The 21,712-nt window shown below is 36.0% G+C and overlaps 1 protein-coding gene across 5 annotated transcripts in view; it reads right to left on the bottom strand.

Moving 5' to 3' along the window:
• The window catches only part of LOC107713179 (RNA-binding protein 27-like), a 34,139-nt gene that overhangs the window by 10,607 nt on the left and 1,820 nt on the right, over window positions 1–21,712 (bottom strand). The window contains exons 5-22 of one of the 5 annotated variants that reach the window (XR_001636871.1): window positions 20,375–20,571; window positions 17,921–18,226; window positions 16,410–16,643; window positions 14,605–14,775; window positions 13,855–14,001; window positions 13,592–13,733; window positions 13,184–13,337; window positions 12,789–12,992; window positions 12,246–12,357; window positions 11,683–11,720; window positions 10,515–10,640; window positions 10,316–10,390; window positions 9,925–10,092; window positions 9,640–9,744; window positions 5,848–6,045; window positions 5,671–5,754; window positions 5,427–5,567; window positions 4,489–5,275 (exon numbers count right to left, since the gene is read on the bottom strand). Coding sequence is in view for 4 of the 5 variants with exons in the window: in XM_016518609.1 (XP_016374095.1) it covers window positions 5,186–5,275; window positions 5,427–5,567; window positions 5,671–5,754; window positions 5,848–6,045; window positions 9,640–9,744; window positions 9,925–10,092; window positions 10,316–10,390; window positions 10,515–10,640; window positions 11,683–11,720; window positions 12,246–12,357; window positions 12,789–12,992; window positions 13,184–13,337; window positions 13,592–13,733; window positions 13,855–14,001; window positions 14,605–14,775; window positions 16,410–16,643; window positions 17,921–18,226; window positions 20,375–20,571 (2,692 nt within the window). In the remaining variant the exon portion in view is untranslated. Of the gene's footprint in view, window positions 1–3,342; window positions 5,276–5,426; window positions 5,568–5,670; window positions 5,755–5,847; window positions 6,046–9,639; window positions 9,745–9,924; window positions 10,093–10,315; window positions 10,391–10,514; window positions 10,641–11,682; window positions 11,721–12,222; window positions 12,358–12,788; window positions 12,993–13,183; window positions 13,338–13,591; window positions 13,734–13,854; window positions 14,002–14,604; window positions 14,776–16,409; window positions 16,644–17,920; window positions 18,227–20,374; window positions 20,572–21,712 lie in introns of those variants that run through there. The other 4 variants (XM_016518609.1, XM_016518611.1, XM_016518612.1 and 1 more) reach the window with 4 other exon arrangements.

Genomic DNA, 21,712 nt, shown 5'->3' with positions numbered 1-21,712 from the left:
TCATGTCAATATTGACCAAAATCTCTGAGGAATGTTTTCAGCACCCTGTTGAATGTCACAAAGAATTAAGGCAGTACTGAAGGCAAAAGAGGGTCAAACCCGGTACTAGCAAATGTATCTAATAAAGTGGCCAGTGAGTGTATAAAATTAAGGTAGTGAAAAACTGTCAAAAACAGACATCCTGAGGGTGGCGTGAGGTCCTAATGTACTTTAATGGGTCCTGTGCTCACAGACCAGCTTTATGCACTGTGATTGGCATTTGCCAGTGATCACCAGAAATGGCATGTCTGCCTCTGATGCCCCGTTCTCTTAACGGATGAGAGCAGGTTCACACAGAGCACATGTGTTAGATGTGTAAGAGTCTGGATATGTGGTGGAGAATGTTATGCTACCTGCAACTTCATCCAGCATGTTTTGGTAGTGAGTCAGTGGGTCATACGTCCATGTGCTAGACAGCAGTGCCCTCACTACTACTGTCAGAACTTACACTGGTGCAGTGGGCCCTGAGTTCCGTGACAACGCCTGGCCTCATGTGGCCAGAGTGTGTAGGGAGTTTCTGGATGATGAAGGCATTAATACCATTGACTGATCCCTTATGTTCCTCAGACCTAAATCCAATTGAGAATCTCTGGGACGTTGTATTAAAGGATCTGAAGCCACCAACAGACTCCACACCAGGAGGTCACTGATGCCCTGATGCAGGTCTGGCAGGACATCCTCTAGGACATCATCCACCATCTCATCAGAAGCATGCCTAGAAATTGTCAGGAGCGTATACAGGCACGTGAAGGCTGTACGAATTACACACAATGTATGTAAGTAAAGATTTGAATATTTTATTCATTGAGATCCAATACATCCGATACATCACTGTTATAATGACAATTAAGCTGCTGAGAGGAAATGGTGCAAGTCTAAACACTGCTGACCTGAGAAAGTACCATTCTCTCCTGACCTCTTTATCCTCTAAAGTTTCAGCTGCCAAGACTACTACCAAAACAAAATCAGCAACACCTCTGCTACCCGTAGACGCTTCTCTCCCCTCACTCTACATCCTCTTACTTACCACATTCCATTATTCTCTTCCTTCTCTCCCCTTATGGAGAATGAGTTCTCCAAATTTCTCTTTGCCAGACATCCAACAACCTGTTCCTTAGTCCCTATCCCCTCCCACCTACTTTAGGAGATCTCACCAATATTGCTATCCACATCATCAACATGTCCTTCACTACTGAAAAATTTCCCACCGGTTTTAAGCAGGCTCAGGTAACCCCACTTCTCAAAAAGCCAACACTTAACCCCACAGCAGCTGGAAATTACAGACCAGTCTCTCTTCTGCCTTTTCTGTCTAAAATGCTTAAAAGTGTTGTGTTCAATCAGCTCTCAGCTTTTCCTTCACAGAACAACCTACGTGACAACAACCAGTCTGGCTTCAAAAACAGACACTATTGACCATTGCTGAAAGTCTTTGGCTGGCTTCAAATCATCTGTTCTTATTCTGCTGGACCTTTCTGCTATCTTTAACACTGTTAACTACCAGATCCTCCTGGTGGTTTCAGTCATACCTCACCGGCAGATCTTCCAAAGTCTCATGGAGAAGGAAGGGTGTCTAAGTCACATCAGCTAATCACAGGGGTGCCTCAAGGTTCAGTGTTTGCTCCTTTTCTTTTCTCCATTTACACATCCTCACTGGGCACGATCATAAAGGCACATGGCTTCTCCTACCACTGCTATGCAGATGATATGCAGCTCCATCCTTCATTTAAACCTGATGATCACACTGTCTTAGCCGTATCTCCGCCTTCCTTTCAGACATCTCTGCTTGGATGGAGCGTCATCTGCAGCTCAACCCTGCAAAGACAGAGCTCCTTGTAATCCCTGCAAACCCATCAGTTGACCACAACATCATTGTGCAAGTGTGATGTATAACACCAACACCAACCAGGACGGCAACCAACCTGGGGGTAGTGGTTGATGACCAGCTGAGATTTTTCACCCATAGCTCAACAATGTCCTGGTTATGCAGGTTAGCGCCCTACAAGAAGAAATCAGGAAAATCAGACCCTTCCAGTCAGAATATTTTAGTTACAACTACTAACCCTAACAATAATTTAAAGACTGGACTACTGTAATGCTCTATGGGCAGGCTTTCCAACCAACTTGACTAAGCCTTTGTTTTGATTGTCTAGTCTTCAATCAGCCAAACAGTACCCATGTTAAATTAAAAATTCTGACGCTGGCTTTCAGGACCACCACTGGAACAGCTCCTCCCTACCTCAACTCACTACTACAAATGTATCCCACCAGCTAAGGTCACTGAATAAGCATCATGTTGTTCCCTTGCCTCAATGAAGCAAAATGTCACTCTCCATAACTTTCACCCTTTCTGTTCCTCTCTGGCAGAACTACTGTGACCATCACATCTTTCCAGAAACAGCTGGTTTCCTAATCTAGTTGTCTCATAAATCTGGCATTGTGTTGGCTCTTTGATGAATTGCTTTGTTCCTCTTTTGTAAGTCGATATGGATAAAAGCATCTGCTAAATGTAAATGTAATGAAAATATGTATGCGTGCTTTAAGCTATGCATCTACACATTAGCTGGCAACTAGCCCTGGTCTCCCCTATTTGCAAATAATTATCATTAATAATTGCTTAATAAAATATATTATTAGAGGCTCAACATCTTAAGAGCTTCATAAAAACACTAAATATAAAATAGCATCCTATAAGGTGTTTTTTTATGTAGCATAATCATTCACTCAGAGCACACAAAATAAAAAAAATACACAACTGTTTGAGGGGAATAATTCTTGGAATGGATCATGGAATTTTTTTCTTTTTTTTTTTTCTCTCTCTTTTTTTAGCTGAGATTTCTCTTTTTCTTTTCTTTTTTGTTAGTTGCAAATCGTTTTATTTTAGGCCAATTGGAACAATCTTTTTTTCTTTATATTCCTCTTGCTCATGCTTTAAGCTATGCATCTACACATTAGCTGGCAACTAGCCCTGGTCTCCCCTATTTGCAAATAATTATCATTAATAATTGCTTAATAAAATATATTATTAGAGGCTCAACATCTTAAGAGCTTCATAAAAACACTAAATATAAAATAGCATCCTATAAGGTGTTTTTTTTATGTAGCATAATCATTCACTCAGAGCACACAAAATAAAAAAAATACACGACAACTGTTTGAGGGGAATAATTCTTGGAATGGATCATGGAATTTTTTTCTTTTTTTTTTTTCTCTCTCTTTTTTTAGCTGAGATTTCTCTTTTTCTTTTCTTTTTTGTTAGTTGCAAATCGTTTTATTTTAGGCCAATTGGAACAATCTTTTTTTCTTTATATTCCTCTTGCTCACCCCCATTCCAATATCTTTATTGATTAGCAAACATGCAGCTGTTAGAAATCCATTTTACAAACAAAGAACTGAAAAATACATCCATAGATTTTTCAATTTTCAAACAGTAATAAAGTCCAAATCTATTTATGCTAAATGTATGACATTGCACTAATGTGATGTAGTAAATCTGTTGTACAAATGATCAAAATCCATCCTTTAAATTCACACACAGTCCCAAGTCCTCCTATTAGACTTGAGTACAAAACCAACATTAAGACCTGCCAGACCTTATATGAGTTACTGAAAAACTGAACCATTGTGGATATTGATAACATATTGTACAATCAATCGGAAAGAGTGGGGCAAACAGGTATATCACTGAATGTTTGGATTCAAACGGCATAGTAACGTGCTATTAAATGTCACATCAACAGTATATATAATAAAGTCTCAAAATTTTACACTGGTCCTTCATTAAAAGGAACTATAAACTTATATCTTAATTGTTTTAGCAAAGTATGTAAATATGATTATTAAAAAAATATATATGCATTCGTACATATATTTTCTTTTTTCCAAATGAACACACGCATACAGATGCCAGCATGCTATTGGATCATATTTAAGGTTACAGAAATGGTACTTTTTTACACCCATTTCTGGAGGACCAGGCTTTTGAAACGAATGGAGTGTCAAATAAGACAAAAAAAAAATAATTCATCTTCAAAGTATAGTGTAATCATACAAGATCGTTTTAAAAAAACAAATAAAAAATAAAAAAAAACAGCGTGATGTTTAGTTTAAGTCACACGGTCACTTAAATAAGCCTCTAAGAGTCATGAATGTGATTCGTTCGGCGATTCATTCATTCTAATGGCTAAAATAAGGAAGAGAACAGTCATTACTACTGCAACCATTTACAAAATATACACACAAAAAAATAAAAATAAAAAATAAAAATCTCATAAAATGTCAGCTGCACACTGACGATTTAAGGCGTACATGAAGTGTAAATCAATTCTGAATACATTCACAACACCTCTGTTCATATGTCTGTTCATTTTCTGTGACCCTCATCCAAACCTTTTTGGTTTTGGAACATCACATAGACGTGAAAAATAAATATGAACAGCCGGACACACTGACCAACATGAAGTATGCCACACATAGAGTCTATATTTACAGGAAGTGGCACATTAATCTTGAGGAGGAGGAAAAATAATCCACCTGGGGATATGTATATTGCCTAAACTTTAGAGAGCAGATACAGAAGTGTTTTGAAAGGGTTTGACATCATTAGGGCATATCGTTTCTTAACAACGGAAAGAGATGCCTTTAATGGGAACGATTCCAAATGAGTGCGTCCATCGGGAGAATTTCTACCACGGGCCAAAATGGCACAAAGTGCAGATGAAGTTTCATGTTAAATCATACGTTCTACTGGGAAAATGGGCGAAACTATTTAGGTATAAAAAAAAAAAATCATAGTAGTCACAAATGTTGTGAGTTACTGATATCTGGTCATGCACAGTGAAACAAAATGTTTCCTAGTTGAAACATTTTGCATTCACTCTCAGCAAAAGTGAGAGTTTGATATATAATGCAGAGATTTCAGAGTGACAGAAACACTGCAAGTCCCCACAGACGTCTCACATTCTCTTATATTCTCCCGTATGGAGAATGCCATTAGCCGTTTCAATTTTTCCAATTCTCAAAATACTGAAAACCGTCTTAAAAAAAAAGACTCTTTGTCTTATTCAATCAAATATACTTAAATTAGAATTCACAAACAGAAACTAAAAATGAGAGTCCTTGAACAAAAAGCGGTGCCGTTTCCCCTTCTTCATCGCCTCCATGAGCGACTCTCATATTCATCTTCTTCGTCATCATCTTCTTCCTCTTCCTCTGGAAGCAGAAAGGGGCTGACTGGCTCCTAGAAGTATGAGTAAAGATAAACATATTTAAGCAAAAAAAATGCAGTATAAACAAAGTAATAACATTTTACTTACACATTCAATACATAACACTGCTAATTATATATTTAAAATACAATATCATTACGTGTAATCTGGCCGTCTAATTACCGTCATTACATGAATTCCTGCGGCGTTGACCACTTCCTTTGACTCTTCCTCTTCTGGTTCAGTGGACACGGATGGAGTTTTGGGTTTGTACCATGAGATCTGTAAAATTCGACCTTTGAACTTCGCCCCTTGGTTTGCAGCCTGAAAAAAAGATGATTTAGTTTGGTTAAATTGAACTAACATCATACAATAAAGTTTAAATTTAAAACTAATGAAAACAAACAAACAAAAAAAGCCACAGTACGTTTTCCGCTTCACTTCGGGTTTTGAAGGTCATCACGACACTGGTAGCATCATGGTCACGAAGCTCCTCAATCTCGCCAAATTTCTATACAAGTCATAAGGGTTGATCCTAAATTTAGTGATATACAAATATATATAAATTAAGATACAACCTGCACTATTTAAACTCAAGTCTTACCACGAAGTGCGGCATGAGCTCCTCCTTCTCCTCCTGTGTGACGCCAATGATAGCGAGGGCTCGAGGCCGGTGGTCTACTACCATGTGGTTGCCTCCTCCACGCCCCCTAAGGCTCCGCCCTCGGCCCCTCCCTCTGCCTCGACTTGGTGCTGCTGGTGGCTTGCCCCGCCCAGCCGGGATCAATCCCAACCGTGTTGCCTATGCGATTTTAATACAGAGGGTGGATGTGTTAACAAAACTTATGACAAAAAAATATAAAGTTTTTATATATCATGATATATATATAAAAAAAACTTGATATAAAAGTGAACAATGGTAAAACATAACTACATATGCATACATGGGTTTCAGCATGTCTTATGAAAGTTAATATAAGACTTTTAAACACCTTTTTAAGACCAAGAAAATGGTAATTTTTACTGTATAGTCTCACCACACTGCAAAAAAAGTAAGGTCCGTCAGTATTTTTGTCTCGTTTTCCAATGCAAATGTCTAAAGATTCATGAATCAAGATACATTTACTCAAATCAATTTCGTTTTTTGAGCAAACGATCAAAATGAAGCCAGTTTGATTAAATCCAGAACAAACATCTGCCAATGGATTCAGAAAAATCTACTTCAAATCAAATTAAAAGGAAAAACAAGTTTTCATACCCCATTGACAGATTGGTCTCGTTTTAAGCCAAAACTCACTTTATTTTGTTCAATTTCTTGGAAAACAAGACTTAATTTCTTCATTTTGCATCTCAAGTAAATGATTCTTGATTTAGGGGTGCTCAGATATTTGTATTGGAAAACAAGACAAAAATACTGAGGACAATATCACTTTTTGCAGTGAATGCAATATTTAATGGCATGACTTTATGAGTTTAAGACCTTCTGCTCCATCTTTTTTATGCCTTAATTTGTGGAAGGATGAACTGAGACATTTTAATGACACACTTAATCGAAGTACATGTTCATGAATGATTGTATGTATGTATATATACACACAGATACACATACATACACGCAACTCTTTTGCATTTTGTCTGGTAATATATATTATTAATATATTATTATAATAATACCCAACAACATAAATTTCAGATATACTACCAGTCAAGAAGTTTATACACACCTACTCATTTTATATTATTACTATTGTTCACAATAGTAAATGAGGCAAGGGTGTAGAGTTGCATTCAAGCCATTTTAAGGAATGAGAAAATTATTTTCACAAGAAAAAACATTTAAATATGTAATTTTGATGATCAAAGATAAGTTTTAAGGGATAAAATATTTGACTACAGGGGGACTTTAAAAGAACAAGGTAAACAAAGCTATGGAAGTATGGGAATGGTGTAGTGAGAGCTTCTAAACTTCCAAAAAGTACTAGACTTTGAAACTTGCAAATTAAAAAAATTATAAGCCACGGAGTGACAAAAGCCACACCAAATGCTGGTCATTTCTCTTTCATGCCCTGACTGAACAGTCTTTAAGCTAGTGCAGTTTCTCCCGTTCGCTCTCTTCCATTAATTGTCTTCCCTCGATCTTTCGCTCATTTCTTACATGGGAGCCGATCAAACTTTAATGGAATGAGAAGCATCAGCATGCGGAGAGGGATGTGTGTTGTTTAGGGACGGGTCCTTGGGGTTTGGGAAGTGCTCAGAGTTAAATGTGCAGGAGATGAAGTGTAACGACATGCATATTTCACACCAGCTAATTTAAGCCCAGTGCCAGCAGTGCTGTTTCTGTTGTCACTCTTGTTTTAGGAACGCTTATGTTAGGACTGAGTGTGAGACTATGTTTGAGTGAAATGGATTATGCTGGCTCTGGGTGTGCACATCTGTCTCTTTTGTTTAGGGGAGAAAAAAAGCTGAAAAAAATAAAAATAATAAAGTATGGCAAAGTATGGTATAGCAACTACAGAGCTCTAGACTAACATTTGAGAGCCAAGCTCTATAGCACCAAAAATAATTAATAATTGTTTATTTGTGTTTAATGCCATTCCAGCTTCTGTGGCTATTTTCATGGTGAGAAATATTATGGCTGAATTATATCATGTTTTTATCATTTATGTTTGCTAAAAACTCAAACTGTATGTGGCATAAAATCTTTTTTTTTTAGGTTTCTCAAAGAGTTAAAACCAGCACAATCTAATAAAACATGCTTAATGGATAAATGGATTCGGCAGAGAGAGCATGTTGGAGGATCTTCAATAATTATTAGGGCTGTCAGTCGATTAAAGTTTTTAATCGAATTAATTACATGATGTTTCGATTAATTACTCTAATTAATCGCAAATTAAATTTGATTGTGAAAATACCCACAAAATATTTTTTAAAGCTATTTTTGTGTTAAATTAGAAAGTATCAAGTAGACATTACAAATTGTAGCTTTAGAAATATTTATTTGATTCAACAAAAAATGTATTACACAAACATTAAGGCTACAACAGCCTAACAAACTATGGAACATAGAAGATAATTTGAGAAACATCTCAGTATTGTTTGTTCATACAATGAAAGTCACTGGTAACCAAAACAGCTTAGTTACCAACAGTCTTCAAAATACCTTCTTTTATGTTCCACAAAAGAAAGGTTTGAAATGACATGAGGGTGAGTAAATGATGACAGAATTTACATTTTGGGTGAACTATTCCTTTAATGTTATTATTATTAATTAAATGATACTCTAAATAAGAAACTAAATCTGCCAGCAGGTGGCGGTAAATGTCTTCATTCGATTCGTTCAAACGGCTGATTCATTCAGGAATGAAGTAAATGGCTCTCTTATTGAATGGGCCTTTGAATCATTGTTTCACACGATTCGTTCAAAACGCGGATTCATTCAGAAACTAAACACCGCTGTGTTGCTCGGAGACGCACAACAGTTCTGCTATGGCTTTAAAGGTAATTATGTTCTCTGCAAAATTGAGCAAAAACACGTAATATTGTGTTTAAAATATAACACAATATCAACTTCTTATTTACTGAACTGTTGTATAAAATCACATTTAAACTCATGATATTCGGGACAAATAGCACTCGTGTGATATTGCTTTCGCTGCTCACTGTGATACGGCTTATTGTATGATATAAATATGAGACAAAACCACATACAGAGGCATATTTGCACCAATATCTTGAATTTTAGGGCATAACTGCATTTATGGAGTTGTTGCCCTGCATCATATTTGTCAACAGTCAACTGCATGAAATGTAAGATGATGTACAGGTTTGGGGGCGGGGCCAGTGCGTTAAAACATTTTAATCACGTTTTTTTTTTTATATATAACTAATTAATTAAGTTAACACGTTAAACTGACAGCCCTAATATTTATTAATCATCTTAATTATTAATATTACATGTTTTGTCTTATGGAATTGCACATTTGAAAGTGGCTTGAGTTGACAGTAGCAGCAGCTTGAGCTGGAATGCGGATGTTAACGTATTTAATTGACAACCATTTATTTAAAATTGTAGCAAACTAATTTTTATAGGCTAAAATGTAAATATTCTGACTGACAGAGTTAGGACTCTAATCTTATTCAAATTATCCACTGCTAGCATCACACATTTGTAGATCGTGAGGTAAAACCACGCATCATTAACACAGTAAAAAGTAACTATATGATTTCTATTGTTCTATAAACTATAAATGCACAACACCTGCTAATAGCAGCGTTTTAATGGCACTATAACAAGCTTCATTTTCTTCCCACAAAATATAATTTCTTCTTTTTTTCTCACAGTATATCGGCATCTACCACTGAAAAACCCTTATCAGATGTCAGAGGGGCCACTTACCTCCACCTGCAACTGACCCAACCTCCTCTTCAGGTCTGTGGTGTCTTCTCCTGACGTCAGCTTCTTATGGAAGTCCAACTCTGCGTCAAGCAACTCTTTCTGTGCCTACAGATGAAATAATAGTTATACTTAAATTCAGTAAGATCTTATAAAAACAAAGGTGGCAATCTATGTAACTACAGATTCGAAGTTCTGGCTATAATCAGATAGCAGACACTATGATCTGTGCTATGGCATCAGAAGCTTCTTTCAGCAGTAACACCAGGTCTATAAGAGTTGTCTTACATCTGTTTTTGACTTTGTTTGTGTGCTGTTGGCAGTAGCTTGTGAGGTGGGGCTGATCTCATTCTTCAGCTGAGAGATCTTTTCTGTCAGTTCTTTGAGAGTCTTCATGATGTTGGCTCTCTCCTCTGGCTTCATCCCTCTGTTCTTTTCCAGGCGGTTTATCAGCACCTGCAGAAGACGTTTCAGGTTTAGTGTTACACTTATTGGCCAGATAGAACAACTGCCAACTATCGGCCGTATGACATTCAACATTACTCTAAAATGTGGAATTACAGTAATAATAAAAAAAATTAAAAATAAGAAAAATTAATAAATACACAAATAAATGTGTAGGTTCATCCAAGATTTTAGCTTTTTGTATATAAACATATGTTTTGATATTTCTTCCTACCTTCTGACATTCGATCTGTTTTTCAAGCATTTCTTGTTTCTTCTTCCTCATGTCTTGCTGCAGTTTCAGCGCCTCCTGAAGGCCAGAGGTCAGAGGTCACATTAGCTCACTCATAAATACAATCCAGACTGTGCAATCCAAGCAGGTGGAGCTGCTGCTATCGGCTTACAGTGGTGAGAAGGAGAAAGGAAATACTCACCTGCTTCTTTTTCAAAACCTCCTGAGCCTCCAGTGCTTTGGCCGTTTTTCCCAATGATTTTGATGCGGTTTTCAACACTGTGCGTGAGAACGGACCCTTCGCTAAACTTGAAGGTGCTGTCAAACCCTTGTTTAACAGAGAAATTACAATAAGTGTTGACTGATTATGAGCACATGTGTATAAAAAAAAAATATATATATATATATAAAATGTTAATATGAGTGTTTTTAAAGAAGTCTTTTACACTCTTATGTTTTGAAAATATATAAAACATATTGTTTTTGAAAAAATAATACTTTTTAATAAATTCAAAAGTAATTCAATCCTGCAATGGAAATTTTCAGCATCATTACCCCAGTCTTTAGTGTCACATGATCCTTCAGAAATCATTCTAATATGCTGATTTGCTGCTCAAGAAACATTTCTTATGTTAAAATTTTTTTTAATGCTTAAACTTTTTGTGAAAATCATACACAACCAACCAAATTTGGAGTTGGAAAAAAATAAGAAATGAATAGTTTGATTCAGAAAGGACAAACATTTGATCAAAACATTTATAATGTTACAAAATATTTAAATTTCATATAAGATTTCTAGAAATCTTATTTCTATTTCATATGTTCTTCTTTTGAACATTAACACCTAAGAAAAAGGTTTCATGCTTTCTACAAAATTACTAATTAGCAAAAACTAATTTCAACATTGATAAATAAAATGGTTCCTCATTAATAACTGCGCAGCACCAGTAATAACCGCTAATACTTGAGCAGCAAATCAGCATATTAGAATGATTTCTAAAGGATCACATGACACCGAAGACTGGAGTAGTGATGCTGAACATTTAATTTTGGTATCACAGGAATAAATAACATCTTAAAACATTCAAATAGAAAAAAAAAAAAAAAAGTTTCATTCAAATTGTAATAAAAATCACAATATTATTGTTTTTACTGTATTTTTGATCAAATAAATGCAGCCTTGGTGAGCTTAAGAGATGCCACTTAATTAATTATACCATGCTTTTGGTAGTGTATATACACATAAAACTATTAGTTGACCCTCGGGAAGAAATTAAAATGCTCTGTATGATAAGAACTTTTTAGAATGTCACATTCTAGCATGTATTCTCTCAGTCAGATGTGTGCAAACATTCATGTGCTTTCTTTACCACTGAAGGTTCCTGGCTTGGGCTGGTAGGTTCAGTGCCGCCCGTGGTGCCTGCGGCTCCTGTGGCAGTCTGCTGTTTAGGGAAGGTTTTATTATTCAGCACGTAAGATCCTGCTGTGTGCTGCTTATTAATGACCTGTGAACAAAACTAATTTCAGTCAAGGAATGTCGACAAATGGCAAACAAACTTTCATCCATGGATAAACAGTCACATGATACTAATGAATCATTAAAAAAAAAATCTAAAAAAATTAAAAAAAAAAAAAAAAAAAAAAAAAAGTTTCATTCAAATTGTAATAAAAATCACAATATTATTGTTTTTACTGTATTTTTGATCAAATAAATGCAGCCTTGGTGAGCTTAAGAGACTTCTGACACTTAATTATACCATGCTTTTGGTAGTGTATATACACATAAAACTATTAGTTGACCCTCGGGAAGAAATTAAAATGCTCTGTATGATAAGAACTTTTTAGAATGTCACATTCTAGCATGTATTCTCTCAGTCAGATGTGTGCAAACATTCATGTGCTTTCTTTACCACTGAAGGTTCCTGGCTTGGGCTGGTAGGTTCAGTGCCGCCCGTGGTGCCTGCGGCTCCTGTGGCAGTCTGCTGTTTAGGGAAGGTTTTATTATTCAGCACGTAAGATCCTGCTGTGTGCTGCTTATTAATGACCTGTGAACAAAACTAATTTCAGTCAAGGAATGTCGACAAATGGCAAACAAACTTTCATCCATGGATAAACAGTCACATGATACTAATGAATCATTTTTGGGTGCACTCTTAAACTGACACAAATGTTTCAATGAGGGCTGGCCAGTAAAGAGTCTGTTTCCCAAATATTAGAACACAATGAAATGTAGGAATATAATTGATTGCACATTCTAGTAGCACATACAGCTGTTCCCTCACCACAGTGCAACAGTGAAAAGGGACTCCTTTCAAACAGTGTTGCGTTCCGAACGTTGTTTAAGTGACATATACCGGTATTGCGGTATTTTAAAAATTCATATCATAACAAAAATAAACACCGGTATTCGGTATGAACCGGTATACCGCCCAGCACTACATTCTAGTTTGAATTTTCTCACACACTTCGGACAGACCTTGTGTGTTGTGGGATGTTGGTGTCCAGGGTTTGTGCTCTGACTGGGTCCCTGTTCCTGTGTGTTAGATGTGGCCTCTCTATGCCAGTACACTCTGATGAAGCGGTTATTCAGAACGGCTTCGGTGCTAGAGATGGCCCTCCGAGCCTCATCATTAGCTGTATACTGGATCAATGCCGCCTCAGGGTCGCCCCCGAACACCACCTGTAGAAATCACAGGACAGGACGCAGTTTTACTTCAAAATTACTACAACCGTATTAGGTGATCTGTGTAACAAAAGCATTAGATGACCACAATGACATGCATTAAATTAAAACGGAATCTTTTTGAGAAAGTGTGCTGAGCATAACATGTATGCAGTTGATTTCCAAGCTAATCTATATAGAATGAGTACCTGGATGTTGACTATCGTTCCAAACTTGCTGAAGTGCTCATTGAGTTTGGTGATGTTGTTGAGCTCCCGGGGGATTTTGCGGACCTCTAGTTTGGTGTTTACATAATGGTTCTTTTTCGGAAAGGTGGGTTTATGCTGGTTATTGAAATGTTGTCTGTAAAACAGAAAAGACCCCATTACACCACAAAAACAGGGCATCCTCCTCCTGTATCATTAGTGTTTTCTTCACACTCCAGGAGTTCATTACATATTCTATGTAACACACACTACAGGTCAAAAGTTTGAACTCCTATACATTTATATATGTATATAAATATACATACACTTGATATGATCTAACGGTTAAAAAAAAAAAAAAAGTGTACATTTCCGTGTCTGAGGATAGATCTCAGCTCACTCATCACTCACTTTTCCATCCAGGGTTTTTTGACCTGTGGTCCGTCTGTAGATGGCAGACATCTCTTCCTGTTCTCCTGCTCAGAGCTGTACCTCACCTCGCCGCTCGACACTCTCGTGACGGATGGCTCTGTCTGGATTACTATGTTAGCCGCTAAAAACACAAATAAACCAAAGTTCAGTTACATGCTGCCAATGTGAACGAGTTTAAAACATTCATGCAATACACAAGCAAAACAGCCATTTTTGTGGTACTGATCTTTCACATCTGATACCTCGGGAGTTTTGTCCGTCCCCAGAGGTTAGGCCGATGAGGTTGGGTCTCTGCGTCTGGATGCGAGGGATGAAATGGCGGTACTGAGCTCTGCCTGGCCCGGTCAGTCCCGGAGACTCTGGGTTATAGGCCTCAGGGTCATAGCTGTCTGTATGAGACACAAGACACACATGTTAAAATATATGCACTGCATGCAGGGAAAAAAAAGAAAAAAAGAATAATAGACACTGCTAACAAAACATGTAACTTATTTCCATTTATTTAATTAAAAAAAAGACCAAATGTGTTTGCAAGCACTTCCTCCATTTTCTTTATTTAAAATTGTTTTTCAATTTTAAATAACAGAGAAATAAGCTCAAAAAGCTGCAAGAAGTAAAATGCAACAACAGCACAACTACATGGTCAGAATCTGTTACTGCAGCCTTCAGGAAAAAAATATCCCTGATTCAAGTGAATTAAAGTACACACAAGACAAGAACTACCACCAACAGAAAGAGGCTAATTTTTCTTTAAAGGGATTATAACTCCTTCCCTGAAGTCCACTTAAAGTGTCAGAGATGCTGATAATTAAAAATAAAAATGGGATGGGAAAATCTGAGTAACTGGAGTATCTGTGCAGTGCATCAAAACCAGACGTTTTCTTCCAAAACAGCATGTTTTCCATGATATGACCCCTTTAAAACACACTTATAACAGTAAGCTCTAGAAGCACCACTGCTCAAGCCGAGAACAGAAAAGTGCAGTGGCTTACATTCAGAGAGAGTGTACTGAGGGTGGAGAGAGGCAGAAGTGGAGGAAGAAGAGGAAGGTGGTGGTGGTGGTGGAGGAGGAGGTCTCACTCCAGGCAGGGCCAAAGGCGAAGAGGTGCTGGTTCTGGAGTGGGGTGGAGTGTCTATCCTAGTAGCTGGGATTAGAGGAGGCCCTAAAACAAGACAAGAGCAAACTGAACTACACTCTCTACAGCTAACTTTATGACATGCTGTTAATATAAAGTCATCCTCAAGATTTAGAGTCCAAGATTTTGCTACATTTTATCAATTAACAAATGCATTTACTGTATTAGCCAGCATGTAAGTAACATTTTTTACTAATCTGAAACATGTTGCATCTTAAATTCCAAAGCGCCTTGTATAATGCAATTAATGTCAAAAATGCAAAACATGTATAGTGCATTTCCCACATGCAGGTAGTATCAATTTCGCTTTGAATAAATTTGTTTAGGCTTGGCGTTTATAATAAATGTTGCATATAATGAAAGCCACTATAATTTCTGTTTGTTTTACAGTTTATGCTCTTATGTTTTTCATTCCTGTTTTGTTCTGAATACTGTTAAACTCAAAGGATTTGTTGTAGAATGAGGGAAACTAAAATATGTGTTTTATAGTGTTTTTAATGTTTTGTTTTTATTCACGGTTGTTGTACATTATTCTGAATTAAACAATAAAATTTGACTAATGCGACTTATCTGTGTGACCTTGTGCAAATTTGTATTCAAATGCAACTTATTTTCTGGAAAATACTGTGATGCATAGTGTAAGATTTTAATATCAATTGATAAACATTAAAATAATAACTATATATATATATATATATAAACAATCAATCAATACCTTAATGAAAACTAAAAAGAAAATATTTTGATTAACATTTTTGCTAATTCATGAACATTAACTATAAATTGAATTGAAATGATTAACTATTATTAATCAAACATGGCTAAAACAGCATGCTGGTTCTTTCCCTCTGGTTAATTAAAAATCTACCAAATGTGATTACAAGCACTTTCTCAGAATTTCCTTTATCATTCAAAAGTATTAATCACAAGATTCATCCCATAAGTGTAAACATGTCAGAATCTGTGACTAAAACAGATTTATAGTGGTTTTACTGTTGGTAAATGTTTCTTTTTTTTTTGTTTACTGATGAGTTAGATTATTTCTGAATGTAATAATACAATTTGACTTAAATGCTGATGTGACTAATCTGTGTGTATGTTTTTTTTTCTCCTCCCAAAAATGCCATTTTGACCTTGTGTGCTTTTTATTTCAGGTGTGACTTATTTTCTGGAAAATTATATTCTGATACCTATTGCTGTAAGATTTTAATGCCAATTGATGAGCAATAATAATAATAATAAAAACTTAAATGAAAAAAAATAAATAATAATAATAATAATAAAAAAAGTGGTTAAGATTGCTGTTAATACATAAACAATAAAATTAAATTGAAATGATTAATAATTGTCTACTTTCAATAAAACAAACTCAATGCTGTCGATCAAGATTCTTGAGTATTTACTGTTAAGTAACATTTATAAGTGAAATGCAGTAATTAAAAAATATGCAAAAAATGCAGTAATTAAAATAAATAAAAATAAAATTGCATTACATTAATTTTTCCAAGATTTTAAAATCAAACAAAAAAAAATCATGATATAATAAACATATTGCTAAAATGATAATGATAAATAAAAGAAATAAGCAAAGATTATACAATTATTTACTTTTTTTTTTTTTTTAAACTAGTCTAGCATGCTGAAATCAAAACGAAACTTACCTGGCATGGGGTAGATGCCTGGAGGCGGAGGCTGTCCGTGGGGAGGGGGAGGGGGAGGGCGCAGCGGCATGGGCATGCCAGGAGGAGGCTCTGTCATAGGCGGCATGGGCATCCGGGGCAGGCCTGGTGGGGGTGGAAACGGGATCATGGTAGGAAGCGTGACGTCATCCACGATCAGAGGGTCATTACCGTGGTCAAAAGGACAGAGATCGCCTCGTATGCAAAACCCTTTCTCTGCCAACAAAAAGAAACACACATTAAAAATCAACAATACCACAACAGCAGAAACACAAAGCTTGACGGTTTTTACATCTGAGCCTTATACAAGTACTTTATACAAATACTTGTCAAGGTGGATGAACTTCTGGTCATTCTTCCGTGGAGTTTGCTCCATGTAAACAGTGCTGTATGGATCACGTCTTTCCTGTCAACGTGCCAAATCACAGCTTGTTTCATAAGATCAGGGCTAATCGAGCTAACCATCCATCCTTCAGGAATCCCTGTGGACGGTCTCCTGCCACTCCCAACAGTGTGAAAATACCCTCGCTCCAGAAAGACAGGGTAGTAAATATAAACACTGCCGGTTTAACACCGCTCCCAGAAGGCCGTGCAGTGAGACTGCTACACCATAGTCATTAGTGATGCTTTAGAAACAGACACCCTGAAGAGTAAAATGTGTCTTTAGAGAACATCAAGACACATCAGTGTTTCTGATGTGTTATACATCACTGGACTTAGATTTGAGACATCCAGTGGCTCCAAAATCTATATGGACCTTAATTATGAAAATATCAAACTGAGTCACATTTAAGAAAAATAGTACAAGTGCACTTTAAGCTTTTTCACTAAATGTTTGTTAGGTTAAACATCATCATCACCGCATCTCGCGCACCACTGATGACGCTCCCTGACGCACTCCTAACATTCGATTGCACCATTTTTGCATTCAAATGCAAATGTTTATTTTAAATTCGACTAATATTCTTTTTTTTTTAATTCACAATCTCCTCATCACAGGCAGGCACAGCACTCAATTCAGCATGTGTTCGTGTTTGTGTGAGCTTCACTCATAGCACGTGCCTATATCGTGCGCTATATCGAACATTTTTTATATTGTTATCGATGAAGGTGCACCGTCGATAAATATCGATACCGTTTTATCGCCCAGGCCTAATTTAACTTTAAGAATTATATTTAATTTTATAAATAAAAAGATTACAGATAGATAGACAAGCACATTATAGTAATTTCTTTTAAACTTTTTCTATTCAGATTTATTTTTATTTCAATTGTCATTATAGTAATTTTAGTACTTAAACTTATTTCAGTTCTAATTTTTTCAAGTTTTATCATCAAAAATTCATCATATATATAACATTTTATTTTAACTTTATTTCAGTTACCAAAAACACATTTCAATAGCTTTAACAACACTGATTAGAAATGTCAGGGCAAAGTCACTCAAGCACCATAATCACACCAAACATGTGACAAAGTGAATCGCGTCTTACCGTCGTAGTCTCTGCAGCGATGTTTAAGCGTGCTGCTCTTGTTGAACGTCTTGCCATCTGTGTGCTTGGTGAAGTATGTGGACCAGCTCTCTGTAGTGCTGTCGGGCAGGTGAGCCGGTGCTACCACGGTTACGGCGTTGGGGACGGCAGGGCTCCCTGAGGAGGGGAACTGGTGCTGAGGAAGGGGCAGAGGGAGCAGGGGGGGTGGATGGGGCTGCTGGTGGTGTGGGTTACCCATGTGGGCAGAGGATGGGTTGTAAGGCTCTGTGTCCTTCCGCTCCTGCTCAAATTTGGATCTGTGCTCTGCTGAAATAAAGTACATTTAAAATCAAACATTTGAAAAAATAAGTTTAATAACTCTAAAAATGTCAAGTAACCATCAAGTATTTTTGCTTGCTTACAAGCATTTTTTTTTTTCATATCCACCTTGCATATATACTAGTCTTATCTTAGTCTTTTTTATATATTTATTTATTTTTAAAATTTTTAAGGTAAAAGTCATTAAAAAAAAAAACATAATAAATTATTAAATAATAACCACACATTTTATAGAAATAAAGCCTCAAAGCCATGACGCTCTCCAGGGGTTCTCTCTATATTCCTCCTCAAAAATTGCTCAAATTTTAATATGCAGTTTTGTTTCCTAAGAAATAATAACAAAAGATTATGTACATACAAAGTATGTACTTCTCCTTTCAAAAATTGTATTCTTTTTTTTATTTAATTTTTTTTTATGAAAATAGGAGTTACATCACCCTGACATTTTTATACCAAATAAAAAACTAAATTCTAAATTATGCTTATTATAAAAGATGTACATTTAAGGTTTTCCTAGGGGTGTGCGATATATATCGTCTGCGATAATATCGTAATTGTTGTTTTAACGATGTGCGATTTGACATTATCGAGTATTTTGCAAAAACCATTCCAAACACCCCTACAGAGTGCACGTTAGGCTACAGGAAGTCTAGACTAGTGCGAATCACAATCACTGCATGATTCAGTCTAATAAAATGCCTTTAGATTGATCACACAATTCAAGATATGGAGATAGAAAATTTATATTTATATCTATATATTTCATATAGTTAATCAATATCACACAGAGAGTGCTGTTTTTTTTCTCCAAAAATGACCATGATTACAAATGTAATATTGATTTTTTACAACAGTTCAAAAAACAAGAAGTTAATTAAGAGACTTACAACTGTGTAGTGAGTTTTAAACATCATATTGCCTGTTTTTGCTTCATTTCGCCAACAAAAATAATTCCAAACAAAGCCACAGCACTGTTTCGCGTCTCTGAGCAACATGACGGCGTTTCGTTCCTGAATGAAGCAACTGTTTAAATGATTCGGTTCAGTCGCAGTGACTCACTTATTAACAGTGACTTGCTGCCACCTACTGGCAGTTTTAATTGCACATTTAAAGTTTATTTTTTATTATTTCAATAATTTCGAATTACATTATTCAACGTTTTGTTTAATATATCAACACATTATTTATGCCACTTCAGACTAGGGCTGCACAATTAATCGAATTTCTAATATCGATTACAATTACGGATGTCACAATTATGTAATCATTCAAAGCTGCAATTAATCGTTCAAAGTCCACTTATGTTATCCTGTGTGCTTAAGATCTGTTTTTTTTCTTTCTACAAGTTATCTTAATGGGGTTTCAGCTTGTTTATTTTCATCTAAAAATGTGGCATGCGGTTGCTTCAAACAATGATATAACATCATTCAATGTAAATTGTGATAATCGTAATTAATAATCGCAATTACAATTTCAAGGGAATAATCGACAATTGTGATTTTTGTCATAATCGTGCAGCCCTACTTCAGATGCACATTCTGTGTTTCCTCTGCATTGCAAAGATTAATTTTATTTAAACTGATTTCATTTGCTAGATAACAGCCCAAATGTCTTATTCTAATTCACTGATTAAATGTAAGAATTTGACTCAAAAGATAATGCACACTTTTAGAAAAAATGGCTTTATAAAAGGTAAAAATGCACATTAAGAGGTAAAAATAAAATTAAACTTATTGGAAAAGATTAACTTCTATCAGTGTGAACGGACCACCACACAGAATATGAAGAATATCAAAAACTTTAGGAGTCAGCTGCCCATGGTAGTCCTTAAGATAACAGCACAATAACACACTCAGCAAAATATCGTCTAATTATCGTTATCGATAAAATCTCAAATTTTTAAAGACAAAAAATCTTTTTTGTCAATATCACACACCCCTAGTTCTTCCATGTTTGAATTTCATTTATTTATGCGTTTAAGAATTAAATAATAGATCTGGCCAAAAAAACTAGCATCATATTATGGAACAATTACCCATTTAAATGAAATACATTTCTAAGCACTCTGTTGCACACAAAAAAAACTTAAGTGTAGGTAAAAGTAAAGTGACAGAAGTGATTTGGGATGGTCCTCACCTCTCCTCTGATTGTGCTCTCTTTCTCGGCTCTTTCCACGGCTGCTACTGCGGCTACGACTCCTGCTTCGACTGTAGCTTCTCCCCCGTGAGCTTCCTCCTCGCCGCTCATGTCGGTCTCGGTATGATTCTCCGCTCTTTCCGTGACGGTCCAGTTCCCGCCGCTTACGGTCGTCTCTCCTGCGGTCATCTCTAGCCCTGAGTTGAGACGTTTAGATACTGCGTGTTACTGAACAGTGAATTTGATATACATTGGACAGCTCTAACTGCCTCATGTCTGGTGTGAAAGGGTTTTTACACATAATGGAAGTTTCATGGAATAATTTGAGGAGTTCTATGTTTTATATATAGGCTAAAGTGAGTTTGACGTTGTATTTTGTTGTTGCATTCAAGCAATTGATGCCGAACTGCCGCTAATTCAAAAGTGAAAGTAAAATGCGCACGGCGCTTTTAAGCTATTTAAAAGCGACGGAAAGCGAGGAAAAGAGGGAAAATTCAAACTAAATAAAAACAAACAATTGCTTTACGCCGAATTGCCGCTATTTCAAAGTGAAAGTAAAATGCGCACGCCGCTTTTACAAGCTATTTAAAAGCAATTTAAAAGCAAAGGAAAGCGAGGAAAAGAGGGAACGCCCCGCCCCCACGGTGATTAACGGTGTTGTCACACGTCAATTAACCGGTGGGAAAATTTCCTCACCGTCACAACCCTAAAAGGTAACAGTGAAGACTTCTAGATCGTTACTAAGAATTTCTCTTTTAAATACTGCTTTTCTCAACTTTCTATTCATCAAAGAATCCTGAAAAAAATATATATATTTCACGGTTTCCAGAAGAATTTTAAGCGCAACTCTTTTCAACATTGATAATAAGAAGAAATGTTTCTTGAGCAGCAAATTATCATATTAGAATGCTTTCTGAAGGATCATGTGACACTAAAGAATAAAAAACAACTGTAACCTTTATATGTGACCATGGACCACAAAACCAGTCATAAGGGTCAATTTTGTGAAATTGGTATTTATACATCATCTGAAAGCTGAATAAATAAGCTTTCCATTGATGTATGGTTTGCTAGGATAGGACAATATTTGGCCGAGATACAACTATTTGAAAATCTGGAATCTGAGGGTGAAAAAAAATCAAAATATTGAGAAAATCGCCTTTAAAGTTGTTCAAATGAAGTTCTTAGCCATGCATATTACTAATCAAAAATTAAGTTTTAATATATTTACGGTAGGAAATTTACAAAATATCTTCATGGAACATGATCTTTACTTAATATCCTAATGATGTTTGGCATAAAAGAAAAATCAATAATTTTGACCTATACAATGTTTTT

Source organism: Sinocyclocheilus rhinocerous, unplaced genomic scaffold, assembly GCF_001515625.1.
Source record: "Sinocyclocheilus rhinocerous isolate Xijiao unplaced genomic scaffold, SAMN03320098_v1.1 scaffold387, whole genome shotgun sequence".
Taxonomy (NCBI): Eukaryota; Metazoa; Chordata; class Actinopteri; order Cypriniformes; family Cyprinidae; genus Sinocyclocheilus; species Sinocyclocheilus rhinocerous.
The sequence above is the reverse complement of the archived record's forward strand: the minus strand, read 5'-3'. Positions and strand labels throughout refer to the sequence as shown.